This window comes from Lepidochelys kempii, chromosome 14 (genome assembly GCF_965140285.1).
Source record: "Lepidochelys kempii isolate rLepKem1 chromosome 14, rLepKem1.hap1, whole genome shotgun sequence".
NCBI lineage: Eukaryota > Metazoa > Chordata > Testudines > Cheloniidae > Lepidochelys > Lepidochelys kempii.
This window is the reverse complement of record NC_136393.1, coordinates 51,088,533-51,113,545: the sequence shown is the minus strand read 5'-3', so window position 1 is coordinate 51,113,545 and position 25,013 is coordinate 51,088,533. Positions and strand designations below refer to the sequence as shown.

Genomic DNA, 25,013 nt, shown 5'->3' with positions numbered 1-25,013 from the left:
TGAGGGCACAGGCCTGGACCATCCCATACAGACCTACCGGCGGGAGAAGGCCACGGCATTCACCACAGCCCACGTGGTAGGGTGAACTCAGGAGCTCCACGCTACTGGGCACAGAGATGCAGCCACCTCTGGGGAGGGGCAGGGGGTTTCACAGAGTCCAAGGCCAACAGGGCAGCGACCAGCCCCACCATAACCCCCAGCACTGAATTAATTTGAGAGACGCAGCGAATCCTCATTTAAAACCCAACCATGTCCAAGAATCCACCCCCACCCGCTTGTGGAAATTGGTTTAATTACTCTCAGCATTAAAAATTGATGCCTTATTTCCCATGTGAGCTCATGTAACTGCAGCACCAGCCCAAGGATCCTACTGTCAGACATTTGCTTGGCAAGCAGATACCTACAGCCGGTCACCCACAGCCCCACAGATTGACCTCCGGGGGCCTAGCGGGAGACATTTCCATTCCTCTCTGTTTTCAAGGCTCTTCGCTGACTCCTCCAGCTTATCGACCGCCTGCTGGAAGTGCAGATGGCAGAACAGGACCCCGCTTCCAGCAGCAGGCAGGCCAGGGCCCTGCCAGAGGGAAAATCACCCCCCGTGCACTACTCCCGTTTCTGCATCTCCGCATCCCATTGGTGAGGTGCAGCTGTCCGAGGTGGGGCAGGGGGCTGTTTACGCAGGGATCCCGCAGGAGGGCACAGCCGCAGGTGGGGCAAGGTGCAGGGTCTGAAGCACTGTGCACAGGCTATGAAGAGGCATCCTGTACCCCACTGCCAATTGTGAGTAGTGCAGGATGCAGCAAGGAACCCCGCACTCCTGCCCCAACACCCCTGGGGCTGCACGGACCACCCTTACCCAGTTCATGGGCGGGAGGGCCCCCCCGAGACCCAGTCCCACACCAACCCCCTCCAGCGCCACCCTACGGAATCAGCCCTGTGCCCAGGTTTACTCCTCCCCATTGCCCTTCCACTAAGGCGATGACAACCCCCTAATCTCTCCCCACTGGGGGCCACTCCCTAGCCGCAGAGATCCCCCTTCCCCACACAGTGAGAAGGCAGCTCTGAGAACAGCACTTTATTGCAGACACAGGGCAGACACTACTTCTTCTTGGAGACGCCGACAGTTCTGCCCCGGCGCCCAGTCGTCTTGGTGTGCTGGCCCCGCACGCGCAGCCTGGGGGAGAGAGGGGAGTGAGACGGGCCCAGACCCCGGCCCGCCCTGCTGCTGCTCCCAGATTCCAGACCTGCCTCCCCAACTCTGAATCCACCCCCCAGCCAACTCCCTATGGCCCTGCAGCCCAGCTCTTCATTGTCCCATAACCCCCTGCTACACCCACATGCAAAGGCTCTGCACCCAGTTCCCCCTCCCCTTATTCAACCCAATGACCCCTTTTATCTTCACCCACCCGTCCCCCACTCTGCAGCAAAGGATGAAGGGGACCCCCCACATCTCACAGGGAGTAGGCAAACGGACCCACCCCTGTTCACTAGGCCCCACCATTCACCCCTCCCACCCCCACAACTCTCACTCCTCTCGTACCCCCAGAAGTGGCGCAGGCCCCGATGCGCCCGGATTTTCTTTAGCCGCTCCAGGTCTTCGCGTAGTTTGTTGTCCAGCCCATTGGCCAGAACCTGACAAGGAAAGAGACATGGGGGAGGGGAAGTCAGGCACAGCTGGACTGGCTCAGAGCCATCCAGCCCAGTTTCCCTCCACAAGAGGGGCCACCGCCAGCTGGGGAAGAGCCCACAGGGGCAGCTGTGGGACAATCTGCCCCACATCAGGGCTTCTCCTGATCTGTGATCATCAGAGATCAGCTCTGCCCTGCAGCACGAGGTTTGAGATCCTTGCCCGTTGTCAGCATGAACTGGTCCAGCTGTGAACAGTCTGAGCCACAGAAATGGCCAATCCCTTTGTGAACCTGGCTCAGAGACATCCTGTGGCAGTGAGTTCCACAAAGTAAGTACAGGGCACGTATAAAAAGTCTTTCCTTGTAGCAGGTTTGAACTTAGGGTTAGGGCATGCATGCTGGGACAGGATTCTTGTTAACTCTGCAGTGACAACCAGCCCTGGGAGACATGTGAGGGCCCTAGTGGCAGCCAATGGGCTGGTGCCACCCCAACACACTGGGATGACAAAGTCCCCTGCTGCCTACGGGACCCCAGAGCAGTCCCTGCAGTGGGGAAAGGAACAAGCCCTGCCCCACACTGCTTTGATCAGAGCTCCCCCAAACACACACCTAGCAATGGGCTCAGCACCCCGCTCTCACCTGGCTGTATTTGCCGTCTTTGACGTCCTTCTGCCTGTTGAGGAACCAGTCGGGGATCTTGTACTGACGGGGGTTCTGCATGATAGTGATGACACGCTCCACCTGTGGGGGGGCACAGAGATGGGGTCAGGCAGGGGGCTCCCTTCACCCCAGAGAGACCTCCCTCCTTCACCCCAGACATCCCCCGTCCAAGACATTCCCATACTCTCGACACCAACCTACACCTAAATACCCCACAAAAATTCACCACCCACCCCAGACACCCCTCAGCTGTCTCTCAGATACACCCCACGCCTCAGCCCCCCTTTCACTCCACAACTCCCCACCCAGACCCCAAGGTGAAAGCCATACCACCTTCATCCCAGAGACCCCAGCTTCCCTTATAGCCCCCCACATCTGAGACAAATGCCATCCCCCATGGTCCCAGAGAGACCACCCCCGCCCTTGCCCACCTCATCCTCTGTCAGCTCCCCAGCCCTCTTGGTCAGGTCAATGTCCGCTTTCCTCAGCACCACATGGGCATAGCGCCGACCCACACCCTGCAAAGGGGAAGAAACGTCAATACGGCCCCAGTACCCCCCACCCCATAAGGTTCCCAGGAAGCTCCGTCTCTGATGCCAAGAGCAGGACCGCGCCCCCCCCCCCCCCAAGAACCTGCTTCAAGAGACACCCATGGTACAGCCCAGATCTAACCCCTGCCCCATACCTGTCTCCATATACACCCCCACCCTTGCCCGTGTAACAGACAGGCCACGGGGTGGAACCTGGGACCTCAGGAGCTAAAAGCCACAAGGCTGTTAGCTAAGGCTGTAGAGCAGACTCAATCTCTCTCTGGGTGGTCTCGGTGCCACTCGATGGGACAGAACCCCACTCCCAGGAGGGGTTTGGGTTATGCCTGACCCCCTTCTCCATCCCAGCTGTGCAGCACCTCTCCTTCCGCCAGGGCTGGCCTGGCCACTCCACCACACTGGGTCAGCCTTGGCCCCTAAGTCTTCCCTGGCCTGAACTAGAGATGGGGCACCCACAGCAGAACCCCATCTCCCCAGGGAGGGCACCCCATGGATGCACACAGAGGCACTGGGATGTTTTCAACGTTCTCTCTCTGGTACAGCATTCCCAAGCCCCCCAGGTGAGGGGGGGAGACGGACACCCAGCCGTGCCCCCCGGGAGGGGGACAGACACCCAGCCATGCCCCCCTCACCTTGATGGCGGTGATGGCGAAGGCGATTTTCCGTCGCCCATCTATGTTGGTGTTGAGCACTCGCAGGATGTGCTGGAATTTCTCAGGGATCACAAGAGACTGTGGAGAAAATGGGGGCGGGGGGTCAGCAGAGGAGAACTGCCCCCTATCAGCCCCCCCCCACTGGGGATACACTCCCCCCAAGCCAGGAATCAGCCCCAAACCTCTGCTCCTCCAGGAAGCAGCCCCCCCATACCTGGTTGTTATAGATACCAGCCAGCCCCCCGCCAGCCTTGCCTCCAGTGCCAGCCCCCCCGAGCCCCCGACCCCTCCCCAAGCAGCCCCCTCCTACCCCCCAGGAGCCAGCACTTCCCAGCTTCTCCCCACTCCAGGGCCAGTCCCCCTGGAGCCCCGACTCCTCCCCCCAACAAATAGGGACCCCCCCGCTTCTACCCTTTCCAGGCAGCGCTCGCGGGCCCCGCGCCCCCCAGCTGCGGCGCGGATGGACCCCAATTCCCGCCCCGTCTCTATCCGCCCCTTGGATCTGATCGCGGCTGTTCCCCCCAGCGACCCTTTCTGCCCCCTATCGCCTCCGCAGGAAGCCCCCAGCTAGAAATGGAGGGCGCCCCAGAAAGCCCTGGCTCCACCCTCTCGGACAAGCCCTCGCCAGCCCCGCTGCCCCCTTCCCCGGGGCGGATGAACCCAGATCCCCCCCCACTCACCATGGCGGCTACTCCGCGCTCTAGTCTCACCCCGTCCGGAAGAGAGAGAGGAAGTGACGCGATGCCTTTTATAGACACTCCCCCTACAGGCAGATAAGCTTCCGGTCAGGGCAGTTCACCTTCCGGCAGAGACGACAGACTTCCGGTCCTCGCCGTAGTCTTTCCGGTCATCCTCCCGCAGAGTTCCCCTAGGGACAGCGCTACCTGGTTGGGCAACCATATGTCCGGTCCGGGTATGAAACCTGCCCCATGATAGAAGGTTCCTATGGGATTAAATCCCCTCTATTTGGTGGGGGTGACCCCCTTTGACTCCGGGGGGCATTTTCATGCCAGTCACTCTCTTCCGTTCCCGAAAGGAGAGGTTTGTTACCTCATTTCCGGTAACACCTCTACCCCCCCCACCCTGTGCATCATGGGAGTTGTAGTTTTTTTAAGGCGCACGGCCGGAAGTGAGCCCTTGGAGGCCCGGATGCGGCTGGAGCGAAAGAAGGAGCGGGGCGGGGACGATGGCGGCGCTGAGGCCCGATGAGGAGCTGGGGCTGCGGGCGACTGAGATGGAAGAAGAGGAGGGGATGGTGAGGTTCCCACAGCCAACTTCCGGTCCCCAGGCACCCAACTTCCGGTCCCTCCCAAAATAGGCCCGTGGTAGGGAACCACCTCCTGGTGTCCAAATTGGCCCTCACCTGTCATCTACCCCCCCCCCCCTGCAACGTGCTGGGGGCGGGTCTGGGTCTGGGCCTGGGCAGGGTTTGCAAGTGACCCCCTTAAGGGCTGTGTGAAATGTGGGAGCCTGAGGCTTCTGTGACCTTTGACCCTGACCCCAGTGACTCCAGGCCCTTGCTTGCATCACCCTGACCTCTGACCCCAATGCGCCCCCTTGCCTGTTCATGTGACCCCTGATCCTCGTAACCTCTGACCCCCCGAACCTCCTCCCCTCCCCCATCTGGTGCCCCTAATGCCCCGGACCTCTGCCCCTCCCCCTGCTCTGTTCCCTCTCTCTGCGCCCCCCACCCATGACTCAGCTGCCAAGGGCCCCACGTTGCCCCTCCCATCCGGACCCGGTGGCTCTGCCCCATGGCTGGCCTGGTGCCTGGGGCTGCAGCACCTGGTGGCCGTGTGTCCCGAACTTCGAGGGACGTGATTGTTCCCCTCTATTCGACACTGGTGAGGCCTCATCCGGAGTACTGTGTCCAGTTTTGGGCCCCACATTACAAGAAGGATGTGGAAAAATTGGAAAGAGTCCAGCGGAGGGCAACAAAAATGATTAGGGGACTGGAACACATGACTTATGAGGAGAGGCTGAGGGCACTGGGGATGTTTAGTCTTCAGAAGAGAAGAATGAGAGGGGATTTGATAGCTGCTTTCAACTCCCTGAAAGGGGGTTCCAAACAGGATGGTTCTAGACTGTTCTCAGTGGTAGCTGATGACCGAACAAGGAGTAATGGTCTCAAGTTGCAGTGGGGGAGGTTTAGGTTGGATATTAGGAAAAACTTTTTCACTCAAAGGGTGGTGAAGCGCTGGAATGGGTTACCTAGGGAGGTGGTGGAATCGCCTTCCTTAGAGGTTTTCAAGGTCAGGCTTGACAAAGCCCTGGCTGGGATGATTTAGTTGGGGATTGGTCCTGCTTTGAGCAGGGGGTTGGACTGGATGACCTCCTGAGGTCCCTTCCAACCTTGATATTCTATGATTCTATGATTCCTAAACACCGAGCGATGTTTGCGACCCTCGCTGAGTGCTGACCATGTTCCCTCTAATTTTTCCCACCCATGTGCGGAATTAATTTTGTTATGTGCACCGATGCATAATCACCCCCATATTGGTACTCGTAACAAAATTCATGCGGTGGGGTTGGGGCCGAGGGGTTCGGCGTGTGGGAGGGGCTCAGGGCTGGGGCCGAGGGTAGGGTGCGGGGGGGGCGTGAGGGCTCTGGCTGGGGGTGTGGGCTGTGGTGTGCGGCCGTGGATGAGGGTTTTGGGGTGCAGGCTGCCCCAGGGCTATGGTGGGGAGAGAGGACTCCTTCCAGCTCTCTCTCCCCTTAGCAGCACCTGGGCTGGGCAAGGAGAGGTGCCTCTCCCCACCACGGCAGCTCTGGGGTTGGGGCTGCAGGATAGGTACCCCGGCCCCGGTAGGTCCGAGCTGGGGCTGGGTTCGGACTGCGGGAGGGGCGCCCTGGCAGGGCCAGGCCAGGGCTGGGAGAGGGGTGCCGCAGCAGGTCCAGGCCGCAGCAGAGTTGGGGCCGGGGGAGGGATGCCCCATCCGTGGTAGGACCCCCAGTGGGTTCCCTGAGTGCCTGCACGGCACTGAATAGGCTGCTGTGTGGCCACGCAGCTTACAGGGAACTTAGCACTGGCAAGGGTCAGCGCCTATGTATCCTCTGTCTCCACGTTAGCCATGATCTTTCATCCCCTGTGGTGCCCCCAACCCCCCATAACCTCTGATTCTCCTATCCCCATCCATCCACCCTTGCTCCATATCCCCTGAACCCACCTTCAGCTGTCATCTTTGACCCCACACTGCCCCCCATGACCCTGGGACCTCCTGTTTCATGGGTGATAGAACCCCACTGACCCCTTTTTGTGCCCCACACCCCATAGCTTCCAAGTCCCATTCCATGCCCCCGTAGTCTTTTATCTCTGCAGTGAACTCTATGTTTGTGCTCCCTTCTTGACACCCACTTGTCCCTCTGTTCCTAGCCCACCTCGTAACCCTGCGCTCTATTCCCTGAACCTCTATAGCGCTTACACCCCCCAGCCTCCGGCCTGTCTAGCCTGGTTACTAGGTGTACCTCCAAGATCCCTTCCCCAGAGCCTGCTGGAGCTCACTGCTCCCCCACAGCCCCCCGTAACTGCCTGCCCTGCACTCCCTAGGGCCGTGGAGAGGAGCAGTCGCTGCAGCTGAACCTGGGGGACCTGGACCTCACCTCCGATGAGTTCATCCTGGATGAAGTGGACAGTAAGTGCGGGGGGGCCTTTCCCCTGCACAGCAACCAATGGGGGGCAGACAGTGATCTGGAAAAGTGGGGGAGGGCTGTGAGGTGGGGGAGACCAGTAGTTTGGGTGGGTAGAGGGAGGTGGGGGAGCACTGTGGGGGGGGGGTGCAGGGAGGTGGGGGTACTGTGGGGAGGTGGGTTTGGGGGACGACTGTTATTGGGTACTGACCCAGTCTCCCCTCCCTCAGTTCACATCCAAGCCAACCTGGAGGACTCCCTGGTTCAGGAGGCGCTGAAGACGGTAAGTTACCCCCTCCTCCCTCTCCTGAGGCAGGGGCCCAGCTGAACCCCCCCCAGCCCAGCTGACTCTCCCCTCTCTCCCCAGGGCGTGGATCTGCGGCAGTACTCCAAGCAGGTGGAACTGGAGCTGCAGCACATTGAGCACGCCTCCATCAGGGACTGTATCCTGCCCCATGGAGTCCCCCTAGGGCCCGCTCTCCGGGCACAGCGTGGGTGGGGGCTGATGGGGGGAGGCCGGGCGGAGGTCTTCGTGTCAGGGGCAGGTCCTTGCACCCTGGCTGTACCGCTGTACCGCTTCATATCCTGGGGTGTCTCCCTCCACACCAGCAGAGAGGGGTGTTAAGGGGCAAACCCTTCCCCAGGAGAAAGAGGAAAATGGCCCCTACCCAGGGCCTCTCACGTGCATTCCCCCCGCCGCGTCCCCCCTGCCTATTTCCTTAGCAGCCTGCCTGCCCTGCAGACATCAAGGAGAGCAAGAACATCACCTCCCTGCACAACCAGATCACCGCCTGTGACGCCATCCTGGAGGTGAGCCCCTGACCCCCCTGGGAAACCCCCAGCCCCTTGGGCGCCGCCCTCCAGCCCCCCACCCGTAGGTCACTGCCTGTGTTAACATCCTGGAGGTGAGACCTGGAACCCCATGGGAAACCCCCACAACCTCCTGATGCCCCCAAACTCTCCCCACTCCCCAGAACACTGTCTGCAGCCTTGGCCCCCAGCCCCAGCAGCCCTCCCTGGGGTGTCTCCCAGCCCCTGCACCTCCTTGCCAGGGAGGAGGGTGTACATATCTCTGACTGTTCCCCTCCCCCCGCCCCCAGCGCATGGAGCAGATGCTGAGCTCCTTCCAGTGCGACCTGAGCAGCATCAGCTGCGAGATCCAGACGCTGCAGGAGCAGTCGGTGGCCATGAACCTGCGGCTCAAGAACCGCCAGGCCGTGCGCAGCCAGCTCAGCCAGCTGGTGGACGAGCTCGTGGTGCCAGCTGCTATGATCAGGTGGAGGGATGGGCTGGGGGCTGGCCGCTGTGGTCAGGTGTGGGCTGGGAGGTGTGGGGAGGGCACTGTGGGGGGACAGGTTGCAGGGAGATGGGGGAAGGTGCTGGTGGGTAGGGGGGCTTGGGGTGCTGGCCACCACCTCTGGGGGGAGACTGTCTCCTGGGCCGGATGCGCAGGCTGTGAGGTGTGACCCTGGGACGCCTTTGTGCCTGCCCCCTGTCCCCCCAGCACCATCCTGGAGGCCCCGGTGACTGAGCAGGACTTCCTGGAGCAGCTGCATGAGCTGAACAACAAGATGAACTACGTGAAGGAGCAGGCCTTCCGCGAGACCATGGCCTGCACCGACGTGCACCACGTGCTGGACCGGCTGAAGGTCAAGGTGAGCCTTGCCCCAGGAGACCAAGCTCAGCCCTTCCCCAGAGCTGGTCACACGGGTGTCGCAGGATGGAGGTGCGGGGGGTGTGGAGCTGAGGGGGGTGGGGAGGCACTGGGAGGAAGGGGAGGGTGTCCGTGTGGGCTCAGCTTGCCCTGTGGTCCGTGATCTGCTCCCCCTCAACCCCCTGCAGGCTGTGACCAAGATCCGGGAGTTCGTCCTACAAAAAGTCTACTCCTTCCGTAAACCCATGACCAACTACCAGATCCCCCAGAATGCCCTGCTCAAGTACAGGTCAGCCATGGGTTGGGGGATAAATGAAAATCTCCCAGAATGCCCTGCTCCAGTACAGGTCAGCCATGGGTGGGGGTGGGGGTGCTAAATGGGAATCTCCCAGAATGCCCTGCTCCAGTACAGGTCAGCCATGGGTGGGGGAGGGGGTGCTAAACGGGAATCTCCCAGAATGCCCTGCTCCAGTACAGGTCAGCCCATGGGAGTGGGGACGGGAGAGTACGGGGATCTCCCAGAATCCCCTGCTCTGCTACAAGTTGGCCAGCGGGCATCTGGGGCTATGGAGCTCTCGCAGAATGCCCTGCACCAGTGGCGGGCAGTTCTCCAGGCTGACGCCCCTTGGCAGGTTCTTCTACCAGTTCCTGCTAGGGAATGAGCGGTCGGTGGCGCAGGAGCTGCGGGAGCAGTACGTGGAGACCATGAGCAAGATCTACCTGTCCTACTTCAAATCCTACACCAGCCGCCTCATGAAGATCCAGGTGAGGGGAGCCCGGGGAGAGTGGGGCAGCCCTCGGGGTGGTGGTGTAGAGAGCCCCATAGGGCAGGCATGTGGGGGTGGGGATTCCCACACACCGTGCTCTGGTTCCCCCCCATGTGAATGACGGGGTGGGGATGGGGGAATCCACCCTAACCCCCGCCGTCTGTCCTGCAGTACTGGGGGGAGGGGCTGGGGACCCCACACTGACCCCCGCCGCGTCTGTCTGTCTGTCCTGCAGTACGAGGAGGTGGCGGAGAAGGACGACCTGATGGGAGTGGAGGATACGGCCAAGAAAGATATCCTGGCTCCCTGTGCCTGGACAACCGCATTCCCTGGCACCCTGCAGGGAAAGGGTGTGGGGCTGTGGGGTGAGGGGGCTGGCTGGGAAGGCAATGGGGAGGGGGGTTGGGCGGGGCAGCATCTCCCCGCTCTTTCCCTTGACACCCTCCGCCACGGTTTTTCTCAAAGCCATCGCTGAAGAACCGCAACACAATCTTCACGCTGGGGAACCGGGGCAGTGTGATCGGGGGGGCCGAGCTGGAGGGGCCCATCATTGTGCCTCATGCCGCCCAGAAAAGCGATGTCCGCGTGAGCAAGTGGGGTCCTGGGGGGCTGAGACCCTGGCAGGGGTCAGGCTGTGGGAGTGGGGAAGGAGATGGGGAGGTGGGGGACAGGAGGCTTGGCCTGGCTGGGGTGGAGGAGAGGGAGGCTGTGACCTCTTAGGGCCAATGGATCAGGCGGGTCACTGGGGAAGCAGGTTGGGTGGGAGGCTGGGTGTGTGTCCCTGCCCCCCAACGGCAGTACCCCTTCGAGTTGCTGTTCCCCTGCCAGAGGGGTTGAGGGGGGCTGTGTCCTCCCCCTGAGCGAACACCCTCCCTCCCCGGCAGTACCCCTTCGAGTCGCTGTTCCGCAGCCAGCACTATGCTCTGCTGGACAACAGCTGCCGCGAGTATCTCTTCCTCTGCGACTTCTTCCTGGTGACGGGGCCCAGCGCCCAGGAGCTCTTCAACGCCGTCATGGGCAAGACGCTGGCCATGTTCCTGGTGAGCCTGGGGAGGGTGGGGTGGCTCGGTGGGAGGTGATGCTGGGGTGTTGCTGCAGGGAGTGGGTGGGAGATGGCGGTTGTTGGGGGCTCTCAGCCCCTTTGACTCCATGTCCATGCACCCCAGAAACACATGGACGCGTACGTGTGTGACTGCTATGACAGCATTGCCATCTTCCTCTGCATCCACATCGTCCTGCGCTTCCGAGCCATCACGGCCAAGCGCAACGTCCCCGCCATCGACAAGTGAGTGTGGGCCCGCCCTGCTCTGCCGTCGGGTGAGAGCCCCGGGATCCTGGCTCCCAGCCCCCTGCTCTGACCCACTGCCCGCGCGGTGCCGGGAGAGCGCCCCGGGGTCCTGGCTCCCAGCCCCCTGCTCTGACCCACTGCCCGCCCTGCTCTGCCGTCGGGTGAGAGCCCTGGGATCCTGGCTCCCAGCCCCCTGCTCTGACCCCCTGCACCCCACTACTCGCTCGGAGATGGGAGAGAACCCTAGAGTCCTGGTTCCCAGCCCCGCCGCTTTACCCCACTAGACCCCACTCCCTTCCCAAAGCTGGGGATAGAACCCAGGAGTCCCGGGTCCTAGCCCCTGCTCTGACCGCTGGGCCCCACTGCCTGTGCAGTGCCGGGCGAGAGCCCCGGGGTCCTGGCTCCCAGCCCCCTGCACCCCACTACTCGCTCGGAGCTGGGAGAGAGCCCTAGAGTCCTGGTTCCCCGCTCTACCCCACTAGACCCCACTCCTTTCCCAGAGCTGGGGATAAAACCCAGGAGTCCCGGGTCCCAGCCCCCTGCTCTGACCGCTGGGCCCCACTGCCCACTCAGATCCAGGAGAGAACCCAGGCGTCCCGCTGCCCCCCAGGTACTGGGACACGCTGCTGGAGATCCTGTGGCCGCGGTTCGAGTACATCCTGGAGCTGAACATCCAGAGCATCCAGAACACAGACCCCCAGAAACTGGGCTTCCTGGACACGCGCCCCCACTACGTAGGGGGGATGGGCACGGGGTGGGGGGGATGGGGAGGTCACCCTGGGAACAGTGGGTAGTGTTGATGGGAGGGGCTTGAGGGGTGAGGGGGCTTTGCAAGGTGTGGGGAGTTAGTGGACGCTCATATGGGGCGAGGGGGGCTAGGGCTGTCGGGGAAGTGGGGGGACTGGCCTAGGGCAGGGTGAGTAGTTTGCAGGGGGTTGGGGTGTCGGGTGGAGATCAGGGAATGCCGGGGGAGGAGCGTCTGGGGGTCCCTGGGAACCCTGCTGTGCCCTCAGGCCCCTTTGTCCCCCAGATCACACGGCGCTATGCGGAGTTCTCCTCTGCCATCGTCAGCATCAACCAGACCTTCCCCAACGAGCGAACCCACACGCTGCTGGGGCAGCTGCAGGTATGGGGGGCCCTGCCCTGCTGGGGGCGGGCTGCAGGTCTGGGAGAAAGACACAGCACAGTGGGGGGCGCAGTGGATACCAGGGTGGGCCCTGTGCTGCCAGAGGGCTATGGGTACTATGGGGAGGGAGATACAGCCCAGGAGACCCAGGAGTCCTGCGGCCGGGAGGGAGCTGGAGTCCCTCAGGCCCATGGTGGTGGGGCCCACCCAGCCAGGGGACCCAGGAGTCCTGGGGTCCCTTGGGCACTGGGGTCACTGACTCGGCCCCTCAGCCCCTGCTCTACCCCAGGTGGAGGTGGAGAACTTCGTGCTGCGGGTGGCGGCTGAGTTCTCATCGCGCAAGGAGCAGCTCATCTTCCTCATCAACAACTACGACATGATGCTGAGCGTCCTCATGGTAACAGCCCCCCACGTGCTCCCCCAAGAGCCAGCCTGTGCCCCCCGCCCTGGGGAACCGGCGCCTCCTAGAGGGGACAGGCCCCGCGTCCCATTCCCCACCCCTCTGAGCCTGCCAGTCCCTGCCCTGGGGCTGGATGGGAGCTGACGCCCCCAGAGGGGAAAGTCCCTGTGTCTCATTCTCTGCCCCCCTGAGCCTGCCAGTCTGTGCCCTTGGGCCGGATGGGAGCCGGTGCCCCCTAGAGGGGACAGACCCCATGTCCCATTCAAACCTCCCCCAGCCACTTACCCCCCTGCCCTGGGCCCGGCTCAGGGCCAGCGCCCCATAGAGGGGAGAGGCCCCGTGTCCCTTTTCCTGCCTCCCCCCCATCGAGCCAGGCAGCCCCCCCACCTTGGTGCTGATGGCCCTGCAGTGACAGGTCACACACGCCCCCACTTGGTGCTGACTGCCCTGGGGTGACAGGTCACACCCTCTGCCCTGTTCCCTGCCGCCCCCGCCCCCCCAGCTTGATGCTGACGGCCCTGGGGTGACAGGTCACACCCCCTGCCCCATTCCCTCCCCAGGAGCGGGCAGTGGAGGAAAGCAAGGAGGTGGAGGGCTTCCAGCAGCTGCTTTCAGCCCGGTCCCAGGTGAGTTCCCATGCGCCATGCAACTAGGGCCAGAGCATGGGCTGTGGGTCCAGGCAGGGGGCACTGACCTGGGGGGTGGGGATCTGGAACAGACGGGGGTGCAGGGCAACGGGGGGGGCTCTGGAACAGACGAGGGGCACGGTGAGGAATCCGTTGAGCCCGAGCTTCGTCCTGGGGTCACAATTGTCCCTTCTGGCCTTGGAATCGAAGAATGTGTCATGTGGCCTTTTGGGGGGGAGGGGGTGGAGGTGGAGTGGGGGAAGGGGGTCTAACCACCTGGTGCTACCCTAAGGCCCCCCCCCATGGGGTCTTCCCACCCAGCGGAAACCTTCCTAGGGAGCCCTGATTCCAGCCTGGGACCCTGGGGTAGCAGATGAGTGGGGGGGCAAGGTGCTGTGCTGGGCGGAGGGGGCAGTGCTGGGGTGGGAGCGTGGGGAGGATGGGGGGGCAGGGCTGACGCTGGGATGGGGGTGGGAGTGGGGGGAGGGTGAGGGGGCAGGGCCGGCGCTGACTCTCTCCCTCCCCCCACCCCCAGGAGTTCATCGAGGAGATCCTGTCGCCCCCGTTTGGGGGGATGATCGCCTTCGTCAAGGAGTCGGAGTCACTCATTGAGAAGGGGCAGCTCGACCGGCTGCGTGGGGAGGAGGGTGAGACACAGGGACCCCCCTGCCCCCTACACGATGAGGGTGACAGACAGGGACCCCGTTCCTACCCCCTTGTCTCCACCCCCCCACTGGCTACACCAGGAGGGGAGCTGCAAGGGTCCCTCAGCTGACAGTGTGAGCCTGTCCCTCGTGCTGGGTTCTCTATAATTGGGTTCCCCAGACTGGGGGGTGGTTCTAGGCTCTGCCCCCACCCCAGTGGCACTGACCCCCCGTCTCTCCCCAGCCCGGGTGACCCAGCTGGTGCGCGGATTCTCTACCACGTGGAAGGCCTCGGTGGAATTGCTGAGCCAGGACGTCATGAGATCCTTCAGCAACTTCAAAAACGGGACCAGCATCATCCAGGTGAGACGGGCAGCGAATCACAGAGCCAGAAGGCTGGCAGGGACCCCCAGAGGCCACCGAGTCCAGCCCCCTGTGCTGAGGCCGGGCCAAGTAAGGCCAGCCTAGCACCGCCCGCCCTGGGGAGCTTGTCCAACCTGGCCTGAAAAACCTCCAGGGATGGGGATTCCCGGGTGTGGGGGCTGGTCTGGGGTCCCAGCCTCCCCCAGCGCCTGGTCCGGGGCTTTGCTGCCCGGGGAGTTAGAAAATGTTTCCTCATCTCCAGCCGGACTCACCCCTGCTGCAGAGTGAGCCCCTTGCTCCGCGTCCTGCCTCCCAGGGATCCCCATCCTTTCTAGAAGAGCCCGGGGCAGAGCTGAAGGCTGCTCTCAGCCCCTCCTCAGGACTAAACGAGCCAGGTGTTTTTAACCTGATCTCACAGGTTGGGTTCCCTAAGCCTTTGTCACTTGTGGTGTTCTCCTCTGGCCTCTCCCATTTGTCCCCAGCTCTCCTAAACTGCAGGGCCCACAGCTGGACACTCTCCAGCTCCGGCCAAGCGGGACAGTTACCACACAACACCCCTGTTAACGCAGCCCAGCGTGACATCAGCCTTTTCCACAGCGGCATCACGGGGCTGGTTCACACTCTGTGTGATGCACTGTAACCCCAGCTCCTTCTCAGCGGTGCGCCCCCCAGCCAGCTAGGCCCTAGACTGGAGCTGGGTGTTTCAGTTCTTCTGCCCCAGTGACTTACTTTGCACTTTATTGAATTCAGACCAGTTCTGCAATGTGTCCAGGTTGTTTTGAAGTCTAACCCCGCCCACCACAGTGCTGGCAACGCCCCCACCTCAGCCAGGGGTCAGCTGCAGATTTTATAAGCAGCATCTCGGCTCCATTCTCTAAGCCATTAATAAAACTATTGACTAGGACAGGAGCCAGGACCGACCCCGGCAGCACCCGGAGATACGCCCTCCCAGTCTGACAGCACCCGCCAATACCTAGTGTGCGGACAGGCTCCCCGCTCTCAGTCACTTCATGTAGCCCCCACATCCCTTGTTTGCTGAGGAGACTGGCCTGGGGGGCTGTAGCTAAAGCCCAGCTTCCTCCCCAGACCCCTGGCAGAGCCGGACGGGAGGGAGGCTGGGATGTTATTTAGAACCCTGTTACCCTGCATCTGCTCACCCAGTGAGGGGCTAATCACTTGGCCCAGCAGCTGCACAGGTATTGACCTTACGTGTGGGGGGGGTGGGGTGTCTGCCTCAGAGCCAGCTCCCGCCAGGGGGCTGCAGTGCAGGGGAGGAGGGGGCACCAAGGTCCGGCAGGTGTTAAAGAGGGGGGAGGTGCCACTGTCCGGCAGGGAGAGCCCTGGGAGGGGATGGACATGGGGGGGCTCTGACTCTCGCATGCTCTCTCCCCTGCAGGGGGCGCTGACCCAGCTGATCCAGTACTATCACGGCTTCCACAAGGTGCTAACTCAGCCCCCCCTGCGCGCCCTGCCGGCCCGGGCCGAGCTCATCAACATCCACCACCTCATGGTGGAGCTGAAGAAACACAAGCCCAACTTCTAGGAGAGGGGAGCCTGCACATGCCCCCCTCCAACCCTGCCCCTGGCATGGGCAGATTGGCGCAGCCCCCTTCCCCGTGTGGGCACAGGGGTGGTCTGTGCCCCCTCCCCCCACCTGCCCAATGCACTGTGGGGAGTGGAAGATCCTTGTCCCACATTTTCCCCTGCCCCATGGAGCCCTGCCCCATGGAGCCCTGCCCCATGCTGCTATAACCTCCTGGGACCAGTCCAACCCCAGCACTCCCCACCAACCTGTGGGGCCCCTATGGTTGGGGGGTGGCTCCAGGCTGCATCCCTCTCTGCCCTGCAGGGGCTCCCCACAAGGGAAGGTGAGGGACCTGCAGGTGGGTGTCGGGGGGGGCTCTCTTCTCCCCTCCAGATTGCTTGTGTGTGTGTATCTGACTTTGAACAGTGACAATAAACTCCCTGCTACTCACTAGCTTGTTTGGGACCCCTGGCATGTGATGGGGGAGGGGCAGAACAGCAGGGAAAACCCTCCCCCACCCTAGCACAGGGAGGGGCGATGGGGTGGGACTCAGGACCTGCGGCTGGTACCTGGCTCAGATACAGGTGCTCCAGCTGCCTAGACTCCCCCAGCTCAGACCAGTGTGTCCAGTTCATCCAGTACCTCCCCTCCCACTCCAGCCTGTAACCCCTCCCCAACCCAAGGGGGAGCCAGGACTCTTAGGTGCTCTCCCAGCTCTGGAAGGGGAGTAGGGTCTGGTGGGCTAGAGCAGGATCGGGGCTGGGAACCAGGACTCCTGGGTCCTCTCCCTAGCTCTGGGGGGGAGTGGGGGCTGGTTGGTTAGAGCAGTGGGGTCTGGGAGCCCAGTTCTCTGAACATAGGGCCGAGGCTCCTCCACCTTCCCCCCCAGACCCCAAGAGACTCAGACGCTGATGATTCAAAGACCCAAATTGCTTAATGAGCCACAAACAGCAGAACCACTGTGAAAAGCCCCCAAAGCAAATCCTCCCCACAGCAGGGGGGGAAGCAGCAGGCATCCCTGTGCAGGGGGGACAAAGCAGAATCTAAGGGGTACCCCTTAGGGGCAGGCGTCTGTCCTGGGAGCAGCACCCCGTCCTTGGGGGGATGTTTCCAGCTTTTGGGGGGCCCTGCCTGGGCCCCCAGCCCTGCTGGCTCCAGCGGCCGTACACGGGGGCGCAGCAGCAAGGCGATTGCTGGGCTGAGTTCCATGGGGGGACGGGCCAGTTCTGGTCAGAGGGGCCCCCCTACTTCTGCTCCTTGGTGGGGGCATAGTACAGCTCCAGGGGCTTGGTGACCTTCCAGAACTTCTCGTTCACCAGCTCCAGGGTGAGGGAGCCATTCAGAGTCTGCGGGGAGATGGGGTTAGTGGGGGGGGGGGAAGAGCACCCCCCTGCTGCCCCCGCCCCCCACAGAACAGCCCCCTACTGCGGCAATGGGGCCAGTCCTGACTGCCAGGGGAGAGCGCCCCCTGCTGCCCCCGCCCCCAAGTGCATCAATAGGGCCAGCCCTGACTGCCAGGGGAGAGCGCCCCCTGCTGACCCCTGACCCGCAGCACAGGCCCCTAGCACTGCCCTAGGGCCAGCGTTGCCTCCCAGCCCCCGTACCGTGAAGGGCCCCCCGGAGGTGGTGATGTAGATCGTGTACTGCTTCTCGCTCACATCCTCCAGGCCAGGGGCCTCGGGGCCAGGGGCTGGCGCCTCCTCCAATGCGATGCGCAGGGCCAAGTACTTGGAGAGGTGGTCCACCGTGGCGTTAGCCGTCGTCTTTACGTACCTGCCGGGCACAGGGCAGGGTGAGGGGGACTGCCTGGACTGCCGGGGGGAAGTATGGGTGCTGGGGGGGGTATGACTGCTGGGGGGACGGACACAGGGGCAGGTCACTTTGGAGGCTGCGCTTGGGAGAGGCGCAATGGGGTGGGAGCGGGCGGGCATATGTGACAATGGGGTGCTGGACTCTTGGGGTCCCCAGGCTCTCCCCTCTGCTGCAGCTGGCTCGGGGGAATCGTGGAATAGAGGGGCCCCTGGAGGCTGCTCTCACCTGGTCTGGTAGAACTCCCACTTCCTCCCAGCACGGGGAGCAGCCTGGGTTCTAGGAGGGGGACCCTGGGGCTCGGAGGCTCGTGGAATGGAGGGGCCCCTGGATACTCAGGGGGCTGCTCTCACCTGGTCTGGGAGTATTCCCCCTTCTCCACCAGCACGGGGTGGGGGCGGAAGACGAGTTCAATCTCGCTGCTGCCCGGCTCGACACCCGGCTCGGGGGTCCCGCAGCCCCCCCCGTCGTGCGAGGTCTCAGGGTCAGGGTCGGGCTCAGGCCCCGAGTCGTCGGAGGCGCGTGAGCGCTTGCGGCTGGGGCCGGCCTCAGGGTGGCTGGGGGCTGAGGCATTGCTCAGGTGGGAGCGGCTGTCGCAGTTGTCCTCCCCCCCGCTGAACGTGGTGTTGTCGGACTCCTGGTGCAGCTTCCGCACCCGCTGCGCCCTGGGGTGGGGAGGAGCAGAGTGGGGTTACTGGGGGGAGGGGCAACGGAGGGGGGTTATCTGGGGGAGGGGGAGCGGAGGGAGAGCGGCTGGAGGGGGGAAAACAGTAGGAAACTCCCTGCAAAACCTGTGGGAAATGCCAAACTGAGCCAATAGACGCAGCACTCGCTTTGGGCCGGACCCCTCAGCCGGCCCCAGCCCCCCAGAGCAGGGCGTTGAGAGCAGCGCTAACGGGTGGGATTTAGGGAGGGTGGGGAGGGTCCCGAGGGACGGGCGGGGGGGCAGGGGCACGGCTATAGCGACACCCTGGTTCCTCTGCACACAGAAACTGTGGTAAAAACCCAGGAAATTCCCTGCCAACAACAGTGTGAAATGCGGCCGTGATCCTGGGGAGACCCTGCCCGCCCCCCCCAGGACGCCTCGGTCCTGCCCCCCGACCTGTGCATGGCCTGCATACGGAGCCCCTCCTCGATGCTGCTGCTGAGCGCCTGCTGGTTGTGGAGCCGGCTGAGCTTGGCCAGCACCCGGTCCTGGTGCGCCTCGTACTCGTCCCGGCTCGGGTAGATCTTGGAGATGAGGGCGTCGAAGTTGGGGTCGGGACGGAGCGAACGCTTGGAGACCAGCTTCTTCCGGCAGGTGGGGCACTCCTTGTTCCTGCACCGAGGGGGGGGGGGTTATCCCGGGCATGGGCGCCCCCACCCAATACACCCCCCAGCCATCCCTTCCCCGTCTGCCCCCCACAGCCACCCCTCACCCGATGCACCCCCCAGCAACCCCCTGATCCACCCAGCCCTTCCTCGTCTGCCCTCCATAACCGCCCCCCACCCGATGCACCTTCCAGCGACACCCCCGGAGCCATCCCCCACCCAATATACCCCCAAGTGACCCCCAACCCACCCGGCCCTTCCCCGTCTGCCCCCTGCAGCCACCCCCAACCCGATGCGCCCTCCAGCAACCCCCCGCTGCAGCCACCCTCCACCCAATACACCCCACAGTGACCCCCCGACCCACCCAGCCATTCCCCAGCCACCCCCACCCAATGTGCCCTCCAGCGACCCCCCACAACCCCAGGTCTTCTCTGACCTGCTCCCAGGCAGCCCCATCCCTTCCCCAAGACTCCCCCTTCACTTCCGCCTCTCCCCGCAGCCCCCGTACCCGCTGCGCAGGGCGGTGACGATGCAGTCGGAGCAGAAGCGGTGCAGACACTCCTTGGTGGTCATGGTGTTCTTCAGCATGTCCAGGCAGATGGGGCACATCAGCTCGCTGTGTAGGCTGCGTGGGGACACCGCGATCTCCGTGCTGTCCATGATGGCCTCCTGCCGAGGGGGGGGGGGGTGGTGTCAGAGCCCAGGCACCCACAGACCAGCCACCCGCCCCCCCCTTCCAGCCTGGTCTCCCCATGCCCCCCCTTCCAGCCCAGTGCCCCCACAGCCCCACCTCCCACTTTGGTGTCCCCCCAAGCCCAGCCCTGTGTCCTCACCCCCCTACCCCACCAAATCAGATCAATGGGTCCATCCAACCCACCCCCCAAGCCTGTTATCCCCACCCCGTCCCATCCCCCAGCCCAGTCGCCCCCTCGCCTCTCTCCCCCCCTCACATGTCTCACCTGGGGGGTCCGGTGCAGCTCATACAGACTCAGCTCCCAGGTCTTGCTGGCGCTCTGAGCATTGGCCGGGGTCGCCATGGTGGTGGGGGCTGAGGGGAGGGGAGCTGGGGGGGAGACAGATTAATGGGGAGCAACCAAAGCTGGGGTTACCTAGGAAGCCCCCCACATACACCGAGCCCCCCAAAGGCTGCCCCTTGAGCCTCCCACTCTTCCCCCATATCCCAGCCCCCAGGGTCCCCCGAGCCAGAACTGCCCCGCCTCAAGTCACTAGGCTTCCCCCCCATTCCCAGCCCCCCCCAGGGTCCCCCCAGCTGCAGGGTCCCCCCAGCTGCAGGCTCCCCCCCTTCCCCTGCCCCCCAGGGTTCCCCCAGCTGCAGGCTCCCCACCCTTCCCAGCCCCCCAGGGTTCCCCCCAGCTGCAGGGTTCCCCCATCCCCAGCCCCCCAGGGTCCCCCCAGCTGCAGGGTTCCCCCCAAGGCCCAGACCCCCAGGGTCCCCCCAGCTGCAGGGTCCCCCCCAGGCCCAGACCCCCAGGGTCCCCCCAGCTGCAGGGCCCCCCCATCCCCAGCCCCCCAGGGTCCCTCCAGCTGCAAGGTCCCCCCCAGGCCCAGCCAAACAGGGTCCCCCCAGCTGCAGGCTCCCCCTCCTTCCCAGCCCCCCAGGTTCCCCCCAGCTGCAGAGTTCCCCCATCCCCAGCCCCCCAGGGTCCCCCCCAGCTGCAGGGTTCCCCCATCCCCGCAGGGTCCCCCCCAGCTGCAGGGTCCCCCCCCAGGCCCAGCCCCCCAGGGTCCCTCCAGCTGCAGGGTCCCCCCCAGGCCCGCCCCCCAGGGTCTCCCCAGCTGCAGGGCCCCCCATCCCCAGCCCCCCAGGGTCCCCCCAGCTGCAGGGTCCCCCCCAGGCCCAGCCCCCCAGGGTCCCCCCAGCTGCAGGGTCCCCCCCCAGCTGCAGGGTGCCCCCCCAGGCCCAGCCCCCCAGGGTCCCCCCAGCTGCAGGGTCCCCCCCAGGCCCGCCCCCCAGGGTCTCCCCAGCTGCAGGGCCCCCCATCCCCAGCCCCCCAGGGTCCCCCCAGCTGCAGGGTCCCCCCCAGGCCCAGCCCCCCAGGGTCCCCCCAGCTGCAGGGTCCCCCCCATCCCCAGCCCCCCAGGGTCCCCCCCAGCTGCAGGCTCCCCCCCATCCCCAGCCCCCCAGGGTCCCCCCCAGCTGCAGGCTCCCCCCCATCCCCATCCCCCCAGGGTCCCCCCCAGCTGCAGGCTCCCCCCCAGGCCCAGCCCCCCAGGGTCCCCCCAGCTGCAGGGTCCCCCCAGCTGCAGGGTCCCCCCCATCCCCAGCCCCCCAGGCTCCCCCCCAGCTGCAGGCTCCCCCCCAGGCCCAGCCCCCCCTCACCGACTCTCCGAGTCCAAGACACAAACAACGTTTTTTTCCTCCTTCACTTTCGGGGGGGCGGGGCCTCCCCTCCACCAGAGACGTCACTTCCTCCCCTCCTTCCCCGTGACGTCAGGCACTCCCCCTGCCCCCGCCGGTGATGTCACCCGCCCAGCCACGCCCCCTCCCGAAGCGGAACGGGGCGGGCGGGGATCCCGGGGAATCCCCCCCAATGGGATCCCCACGTCCCCTCCCCCAGAGAGACCCCCCAAATCCCCTGGAGAGACCCCCGAGACAGAGACCCCCAGCCCCCCTTAATTGGACCCCCCAAATCCCCTGGAGAGACCCCCGAGACAGAGACCCCCCAGCCTCCCTTAATGGGACCCCCACGGCGCCTCCCCCAGAGAATCCCCCGCCCCCCCGGAGAGACCCCCCCAGCCCCCGTTAATGGGATCCCCACGGCCCCTCCCCCAGAGAGACCCCCCAGACCCTCTGGAGAGACCCCCGAGGCAGAGACCCCCCAGCCCCCCTTAATGGGACCCCCACGGCCCCTCCCCCAGAGAATCCCCCGCCCCCCCGGAGAGACCCCCCCCAGCCCCCCAACAGACCTTCCCGAACGCCCCCTCCCCCAGCCCTTCCCACAGGGAGGTCCTGGCCCCAACAGAGACCCCCAGACCCCTTTCCGAAGGGGGTTTAACCATCCCCGTCTCTCCCTTCCCCCCAGAGAGAGAAACCCTGCCCCCCGCAGACCCCTCACAGCAGGCAGAAACCCTGAGCCTTGCTCCCCAAGGGGCTTAACCCCCGAGACCGGGACCCCCAGCCCCCCGAGACAGAGACCCCCAGAGTCTATTCGCCATAGCTGCGGGACCCTCCCCACACACTCTTCCCCCCATGTGTGATTTACCTGCCATTACCCCCCCCAACACCTCCATCAGGGCGACTCCAGAACTTGGGAGCTGAGGGGGTGCAGGTCAGCAGTGGGGGGCGCTGGCAGCGCTGTGGTTGGAATTGAAGGGCACTGGGTGGGGTTGGGGTGGGGGCTCAGGCGAGCAGATGGGGTGAAAGCGGGTGGGAAGGCTGCCTGCCAGTGCCCCCTTCCTGCCCCACGTCTCAGTCTCTTTCTCTCCCCCAGCCTCCTGGCCTGACCCCGCCGCCATTCACCCCCCTGGGGACAGGGGCTCGGTGTTTGCTGGGGGGAGCCGAGTCGGGATGCTGGGGGAGGAAAGGGGGTGGGGGTGGGGCAAGGCATGGCTAAGAAGCGGGGGAGGGCGGGGAGTGGTGGCTGCTCCGGGTGTCTCTGCTGGGCCTTTGAATAGGGCTGGGACCACACAGGCTGCACCCCTCCCCTCGCCCCCCGCCCATTGTGCCCAGTGAAAGGGCCCAGAGGATTATGGGGCGGGAGCGGGGGTGGGGGAGTTAGCTCGAGTGTTGGAGTTGGGAGGGCTCACACCAGACACAGGCAGAGCCCCACCCCCCTCTCCTCACTGCCCCGTCACCCCAACCCAGGGTCCCCCCTCCCCTCCCCTCCCCTCCCCTCTGCCCCTTGGTTCTGCTGTCAGGCCGGCAAACCCTGGAAATGGCCCCTTAATACTTGGGGGGGGCACTGTACCCTAAAACCTGAGCCACCTGCATGCCCCCCACCTGTCAGCCAATCAGGGAGTGTCGCCTTCACACCGTTGGCCAATCAGGTCATGCCAAATCCATATCTCCCCACCTCTTGTCCAACCAGAATGGGTGTGGGGAGGGAGCTGGCAAGCACATTCAGCCAATCAGGTTTGTGACCTTCCCCAGTAGCCAATCAGAGGGCACTGTCTATATTCCCTGCCACCTGTCAACCAATCAGGTGGCATCATCTGTATTTGCACCCCCACCTGTTGGCCAATCAGTTTTCACATGGTGAAGGTGGGGACGGATCATCCCCAGGTTATGGGTTCTCCCCTCAGCCACCTGCCAAGGTCAGCCACTGGTCTCCGGAGATAATGAGATGGGGGGTCAAAGGGCAGAGGTCATAGGGGCTGAAAAGTTTGGGGTTGATGGATGAGGGAGGTTGGGAGATGAGAGTCGCCCGCCACGCCCCACCCACCCCCAGGCCAGCCAGTCCCTCCCCTGGGGCCGGATCAGAGACAGCGTCCCCTAGAGGGGACAGGCCTCATGCCCCATTCCCTACCCCCCTGAGCCAGCCAGTCCCCGCCCTGGGGCTGGATTGGAGCCAGCGCCCCCCTAGAGGGGAGAGGCCTCACGCCCCATTCCCCCAGACTGTGTGGGGTGCTGTGGGGGTCATCCCCCCCGTCTTCACCAGGTGTCGATAGGAAACCCCGGCTCACGACGTCCACACTCAATTCTTGGGCACAGACACAAGAATTGCGTTTGGACAATCAGGAGCCGGCATTCAGTGCAGGGTGCAGACAGAGTCGGGGGCTGGGGGATATGTGGGGGCAGCCACGGTGCAGGGAGGGGTGCGAATGACAGCATGAGGGGGACAATTCACACACATCACCACCAATGAGTAGCGAGACCAACACAGGACGGCAACATGCTGATAAGCATTTGGGTTAGAACAGGTGTGGACTGGGGTTCAGATCAGTGTGAAGTCACTATGCAAACATGTCAGCTCACACGTGTCACATGACACGTCTGAACTGGGCTGGAAACCCATGGACTTGCACATGGGTGAGCTGTGATGCAAACACATTAATTCAGACACGCTATACAATCATACATGTAATCATACAAGATCACACACATGCATCACACACCATACAGAAGCATATATGTGAATACACACACAGTGCCTGATGCAAACATACATGAACCCACAATAAATGAGTCTGATACAAAAGTGAACTCTGTTGTCAATAGAATTGTCTAAACATGTGACTCTACACGTGCAAACAGGGCAATCACCACATGTGAATCTGGTCATGTGACCTCATATACGAGTGGCTACAAATGCACATAAACCCGCACACTCACATGTGTGACCCCTGGCATGAACATGTGTCCATTTGAACATGGCAGTCATGAGCTGTTACGCAAACAGGTGTTAACGCACAGCCATACATGTGAGCTGTCATATGTGTAAACTCAAACATAGGAACTGACACATGGGATCTGGTCCAAATATGTGGAATCATGGGTCACATGTATGAACTCTGATGCAAACATTTGTTAACTCACATACGTGCCCTCTGATACATCCATGAACAAAAAAAACCAAACATGTGACCTTGTGTGGCACAGACATGAAGTAAAAAATAACCATGATGTAAATACATGTGAGCTCAGCACCCACATGACTATGCATACATAAGCACAAACACACATGAACTCAAACATGCTCTTACATGTAGGAGCTCTTCAAACATGTGAGCTCATGCATGTGAGTTCACATATGCATGTGATGTAAACTGAACACAGCTGAGCTCACAGACATTTGAAAAGGCTAATTAACACCCACAAACTCACATACATCATCTGGCACAACTGTGAGCTCCCATGCAAAGCCACATGACCTCCGGCGCACCCGAATTCACGAGCAGCACAGGGTCTGACATGAGTGCACACGGAATTGCACAAGCGTCAATGTGTCTTCACAAGAACTCGAATGCAGACATGCATGAACTCACAAATAAATGTGATCCAACGTTGTCTGATCAGAAATAAACATCAATTCATATGTTCTTATAAACACACATGAGCTCACCATTAAACATGGCGTCTGCTTCACACGTGATCTACACGTGGCTTCACCCAAGTGTGAGCTGTGATGTCAGTACATGTGATCCCACATACATGATCCTCCTCACACATGAAATTACAAGGAAGTAAATTACACGTGCATGCACACACACGGCCTCCTGAACTCAACGACCCTTGTGACCTGGGTCCCACATATGAACCCAGATATCTTGTGAGCACACGTGGATAATCCCAGGAATTCACATGTGTGTGACCTCAGGAACTCACCCATTACCTCCTAACACACACACACACTCAGGCAATTAACGAAAGAAGGGAACTCACCCTGTAGACCCCGACCCCTGGCACCCAGACACAGGACGTGG

The 25,013-nt window shown here is 63.0% G+C and overlaps 3 protein-coding genes across 3 annotated transcripts; 1 reads left to right on the top strand and 2 right to left on the bottom strand.

Moving 5' to 3' along the window:
* Positions 1–1,060: 1,060 nt before the first annotated feature.
* On the bottom strand, positions 1,061–4,272 carry RPS18 (ribosomal protein S18). The gene is made up of 6 exons (XM_078848767.1): positions 4,170–4,272; positions 3,469–3,567; positions 2,720–2,806; positions 2,268–2,369; positions 1,541–1,632; positions 1,061–1,174 (listed from the first exon to the last, which is right to left on the bottom strand). The coding sequence occupies exons 1-6, from the start codon at positions 4,170–4,172 to the stop codon at positions 1,099–1,101; spliced, it is 459 nt and encodes a 152-aa protein (XP_078704893.1). The 5' UTR covers positions 4,173–4,272; the 3' UTR covers positions 1,061–1,098.
* A 331-nt stretch (positions 4,273–4,603) lies between these two features.
* On the top strand, positions 4,604–15,962 carry VPS52 (VPS52 subunit of GARP complex). The gene is made up of 20 exons (XM_078848736.1): positions 4,604–4,744; positions 7,037–7,121; positions 7,347–7,399; positions 7,484–7,559; positions 7,859–7,926; positions 8,217–8,392; positions 8,621–8,771; positions 8,959–9,059; positions 9,403–9,535; positions 9,773–9,830; positions 9,989–10,122; positions 10,422–10,577; positions 10,704–10,822; positions 11,436–11,559; positions 11,856–11,951; positions 12,241–12,348; positions 12,912–12,977; positions 13,513–13,624; positions 13,866–13,984; positions 15,381–15,962. The coding sequence occupies exons 1-20, from the start codon at positions 4,676–4,678 to the stop codon at positions 15,525–15,527; spliced, it is 2,151 nt and encodes a 716-aa protein (XP_078704862.1). The 5' UTR covers positions 4,604–4,675; the 3' UTR covers positions 15,528–15,962.
* A 462-nt stretch (positions 15,963–16,424) lies between these two features.
* Positions 16,425–21,077, bottom strand: RING1 (ring finger protein 1). The gene is made up of 7 exons (XM_078848743.1): positions 20,971–21,077; positions 19,589–19,692; positions 19,138–19,298; positions 18,421–18,636; positions 17,672–17,983; positions 17,114–17,282; positions 16,425–16,855 (listed from the first exon to the last, which is right to left on the bottom strand). The coding sequence occupies exons 2-7, from the start codon at positions 19,664–19,666 to the stop codon at positions 16,754–16,756; spliced, it is 1,038 nt and encodes a 345-aa protein (XP_078704869.1). The 5' UTR covers positions 19,667–19,692; positions 20,971–21,077; the 3' UTR covers positions 16,425–16,753.
* Between the last annotated feature and the right edge of the window lie 3,936 nt (positions 21,078–25,013).

What these genes read in the sequence shown, in the direction of transcription:
- VPS52 (XM_078848736.1), top strand. Translation starts at nt 4,676, where the DNA reads ATGGCGGCGCTGAGGCCCGATGAGGAGCTGGGGCTGCGGGCGACTGAG. An exon ending in TGGACCGGCTGAAGGTCAAG is followed by an intron (nt 8,772 to 8,958) that starts GTGAGCCTTGCC and finishes AACCCCCTGCAG; the next exon opens with GCTGTGACCAAGATCCGGGA. An exon ending in GGAGGATACGGCCAAGAAAG is followed by an intron (nt 9,831 to 9,988) that starts ATATCCTGGCTC and finishes ACCCTCCGCCAC; the next exon opens with GGTTTTTCTCAAAGCCATCG.
- RING1 (XM_078848743.1), bottom strand. Translation starts at nt 19,666, where the DNA reads ATGGCGACCCCGGCCAATGCTCAGAGCGCCAGCAAGACCTGGGAGCTG. An exon ending in GGGGAATACTCCCAGACCAG is followed by an intron (nt 17,283 to 17,671) that starts GTGAGAGCAGCC and finishes TGTGCCCGGCAG; the next exon opens with GTACGTAAAGACGACGGCTA. An exon ending in CCTCCGGGGGGCCCTTCACG is followed by an intron (nt 16,856 to 17,113) that starts GTACGGGGGCTG and finishes ATCTCCCCGCAG; the next exon opens with ACTCTGAATGGCTCCCTCAC.
- RPS18 (XM_078848767.1), bottom strand. An exon ending in GGGAGCTGACAGAGGATGAG is followed by an intron (nt 2,370 to 2,719) that starts GTGGGCAAGGGC and finishes GCCCCCCCACAG; the next exon opens with GTGGAGCGTGTCATCACTAT. An exon ending in GGCCTGCGCCACTTCTGGGG is followed by an intron (nt 1,175 to 1,540) that starts GTACGAGAGGAG and finishes TCTCTCCCCCAG; the next exon opens with GCTGCGCGTGCGGGGCCAGC.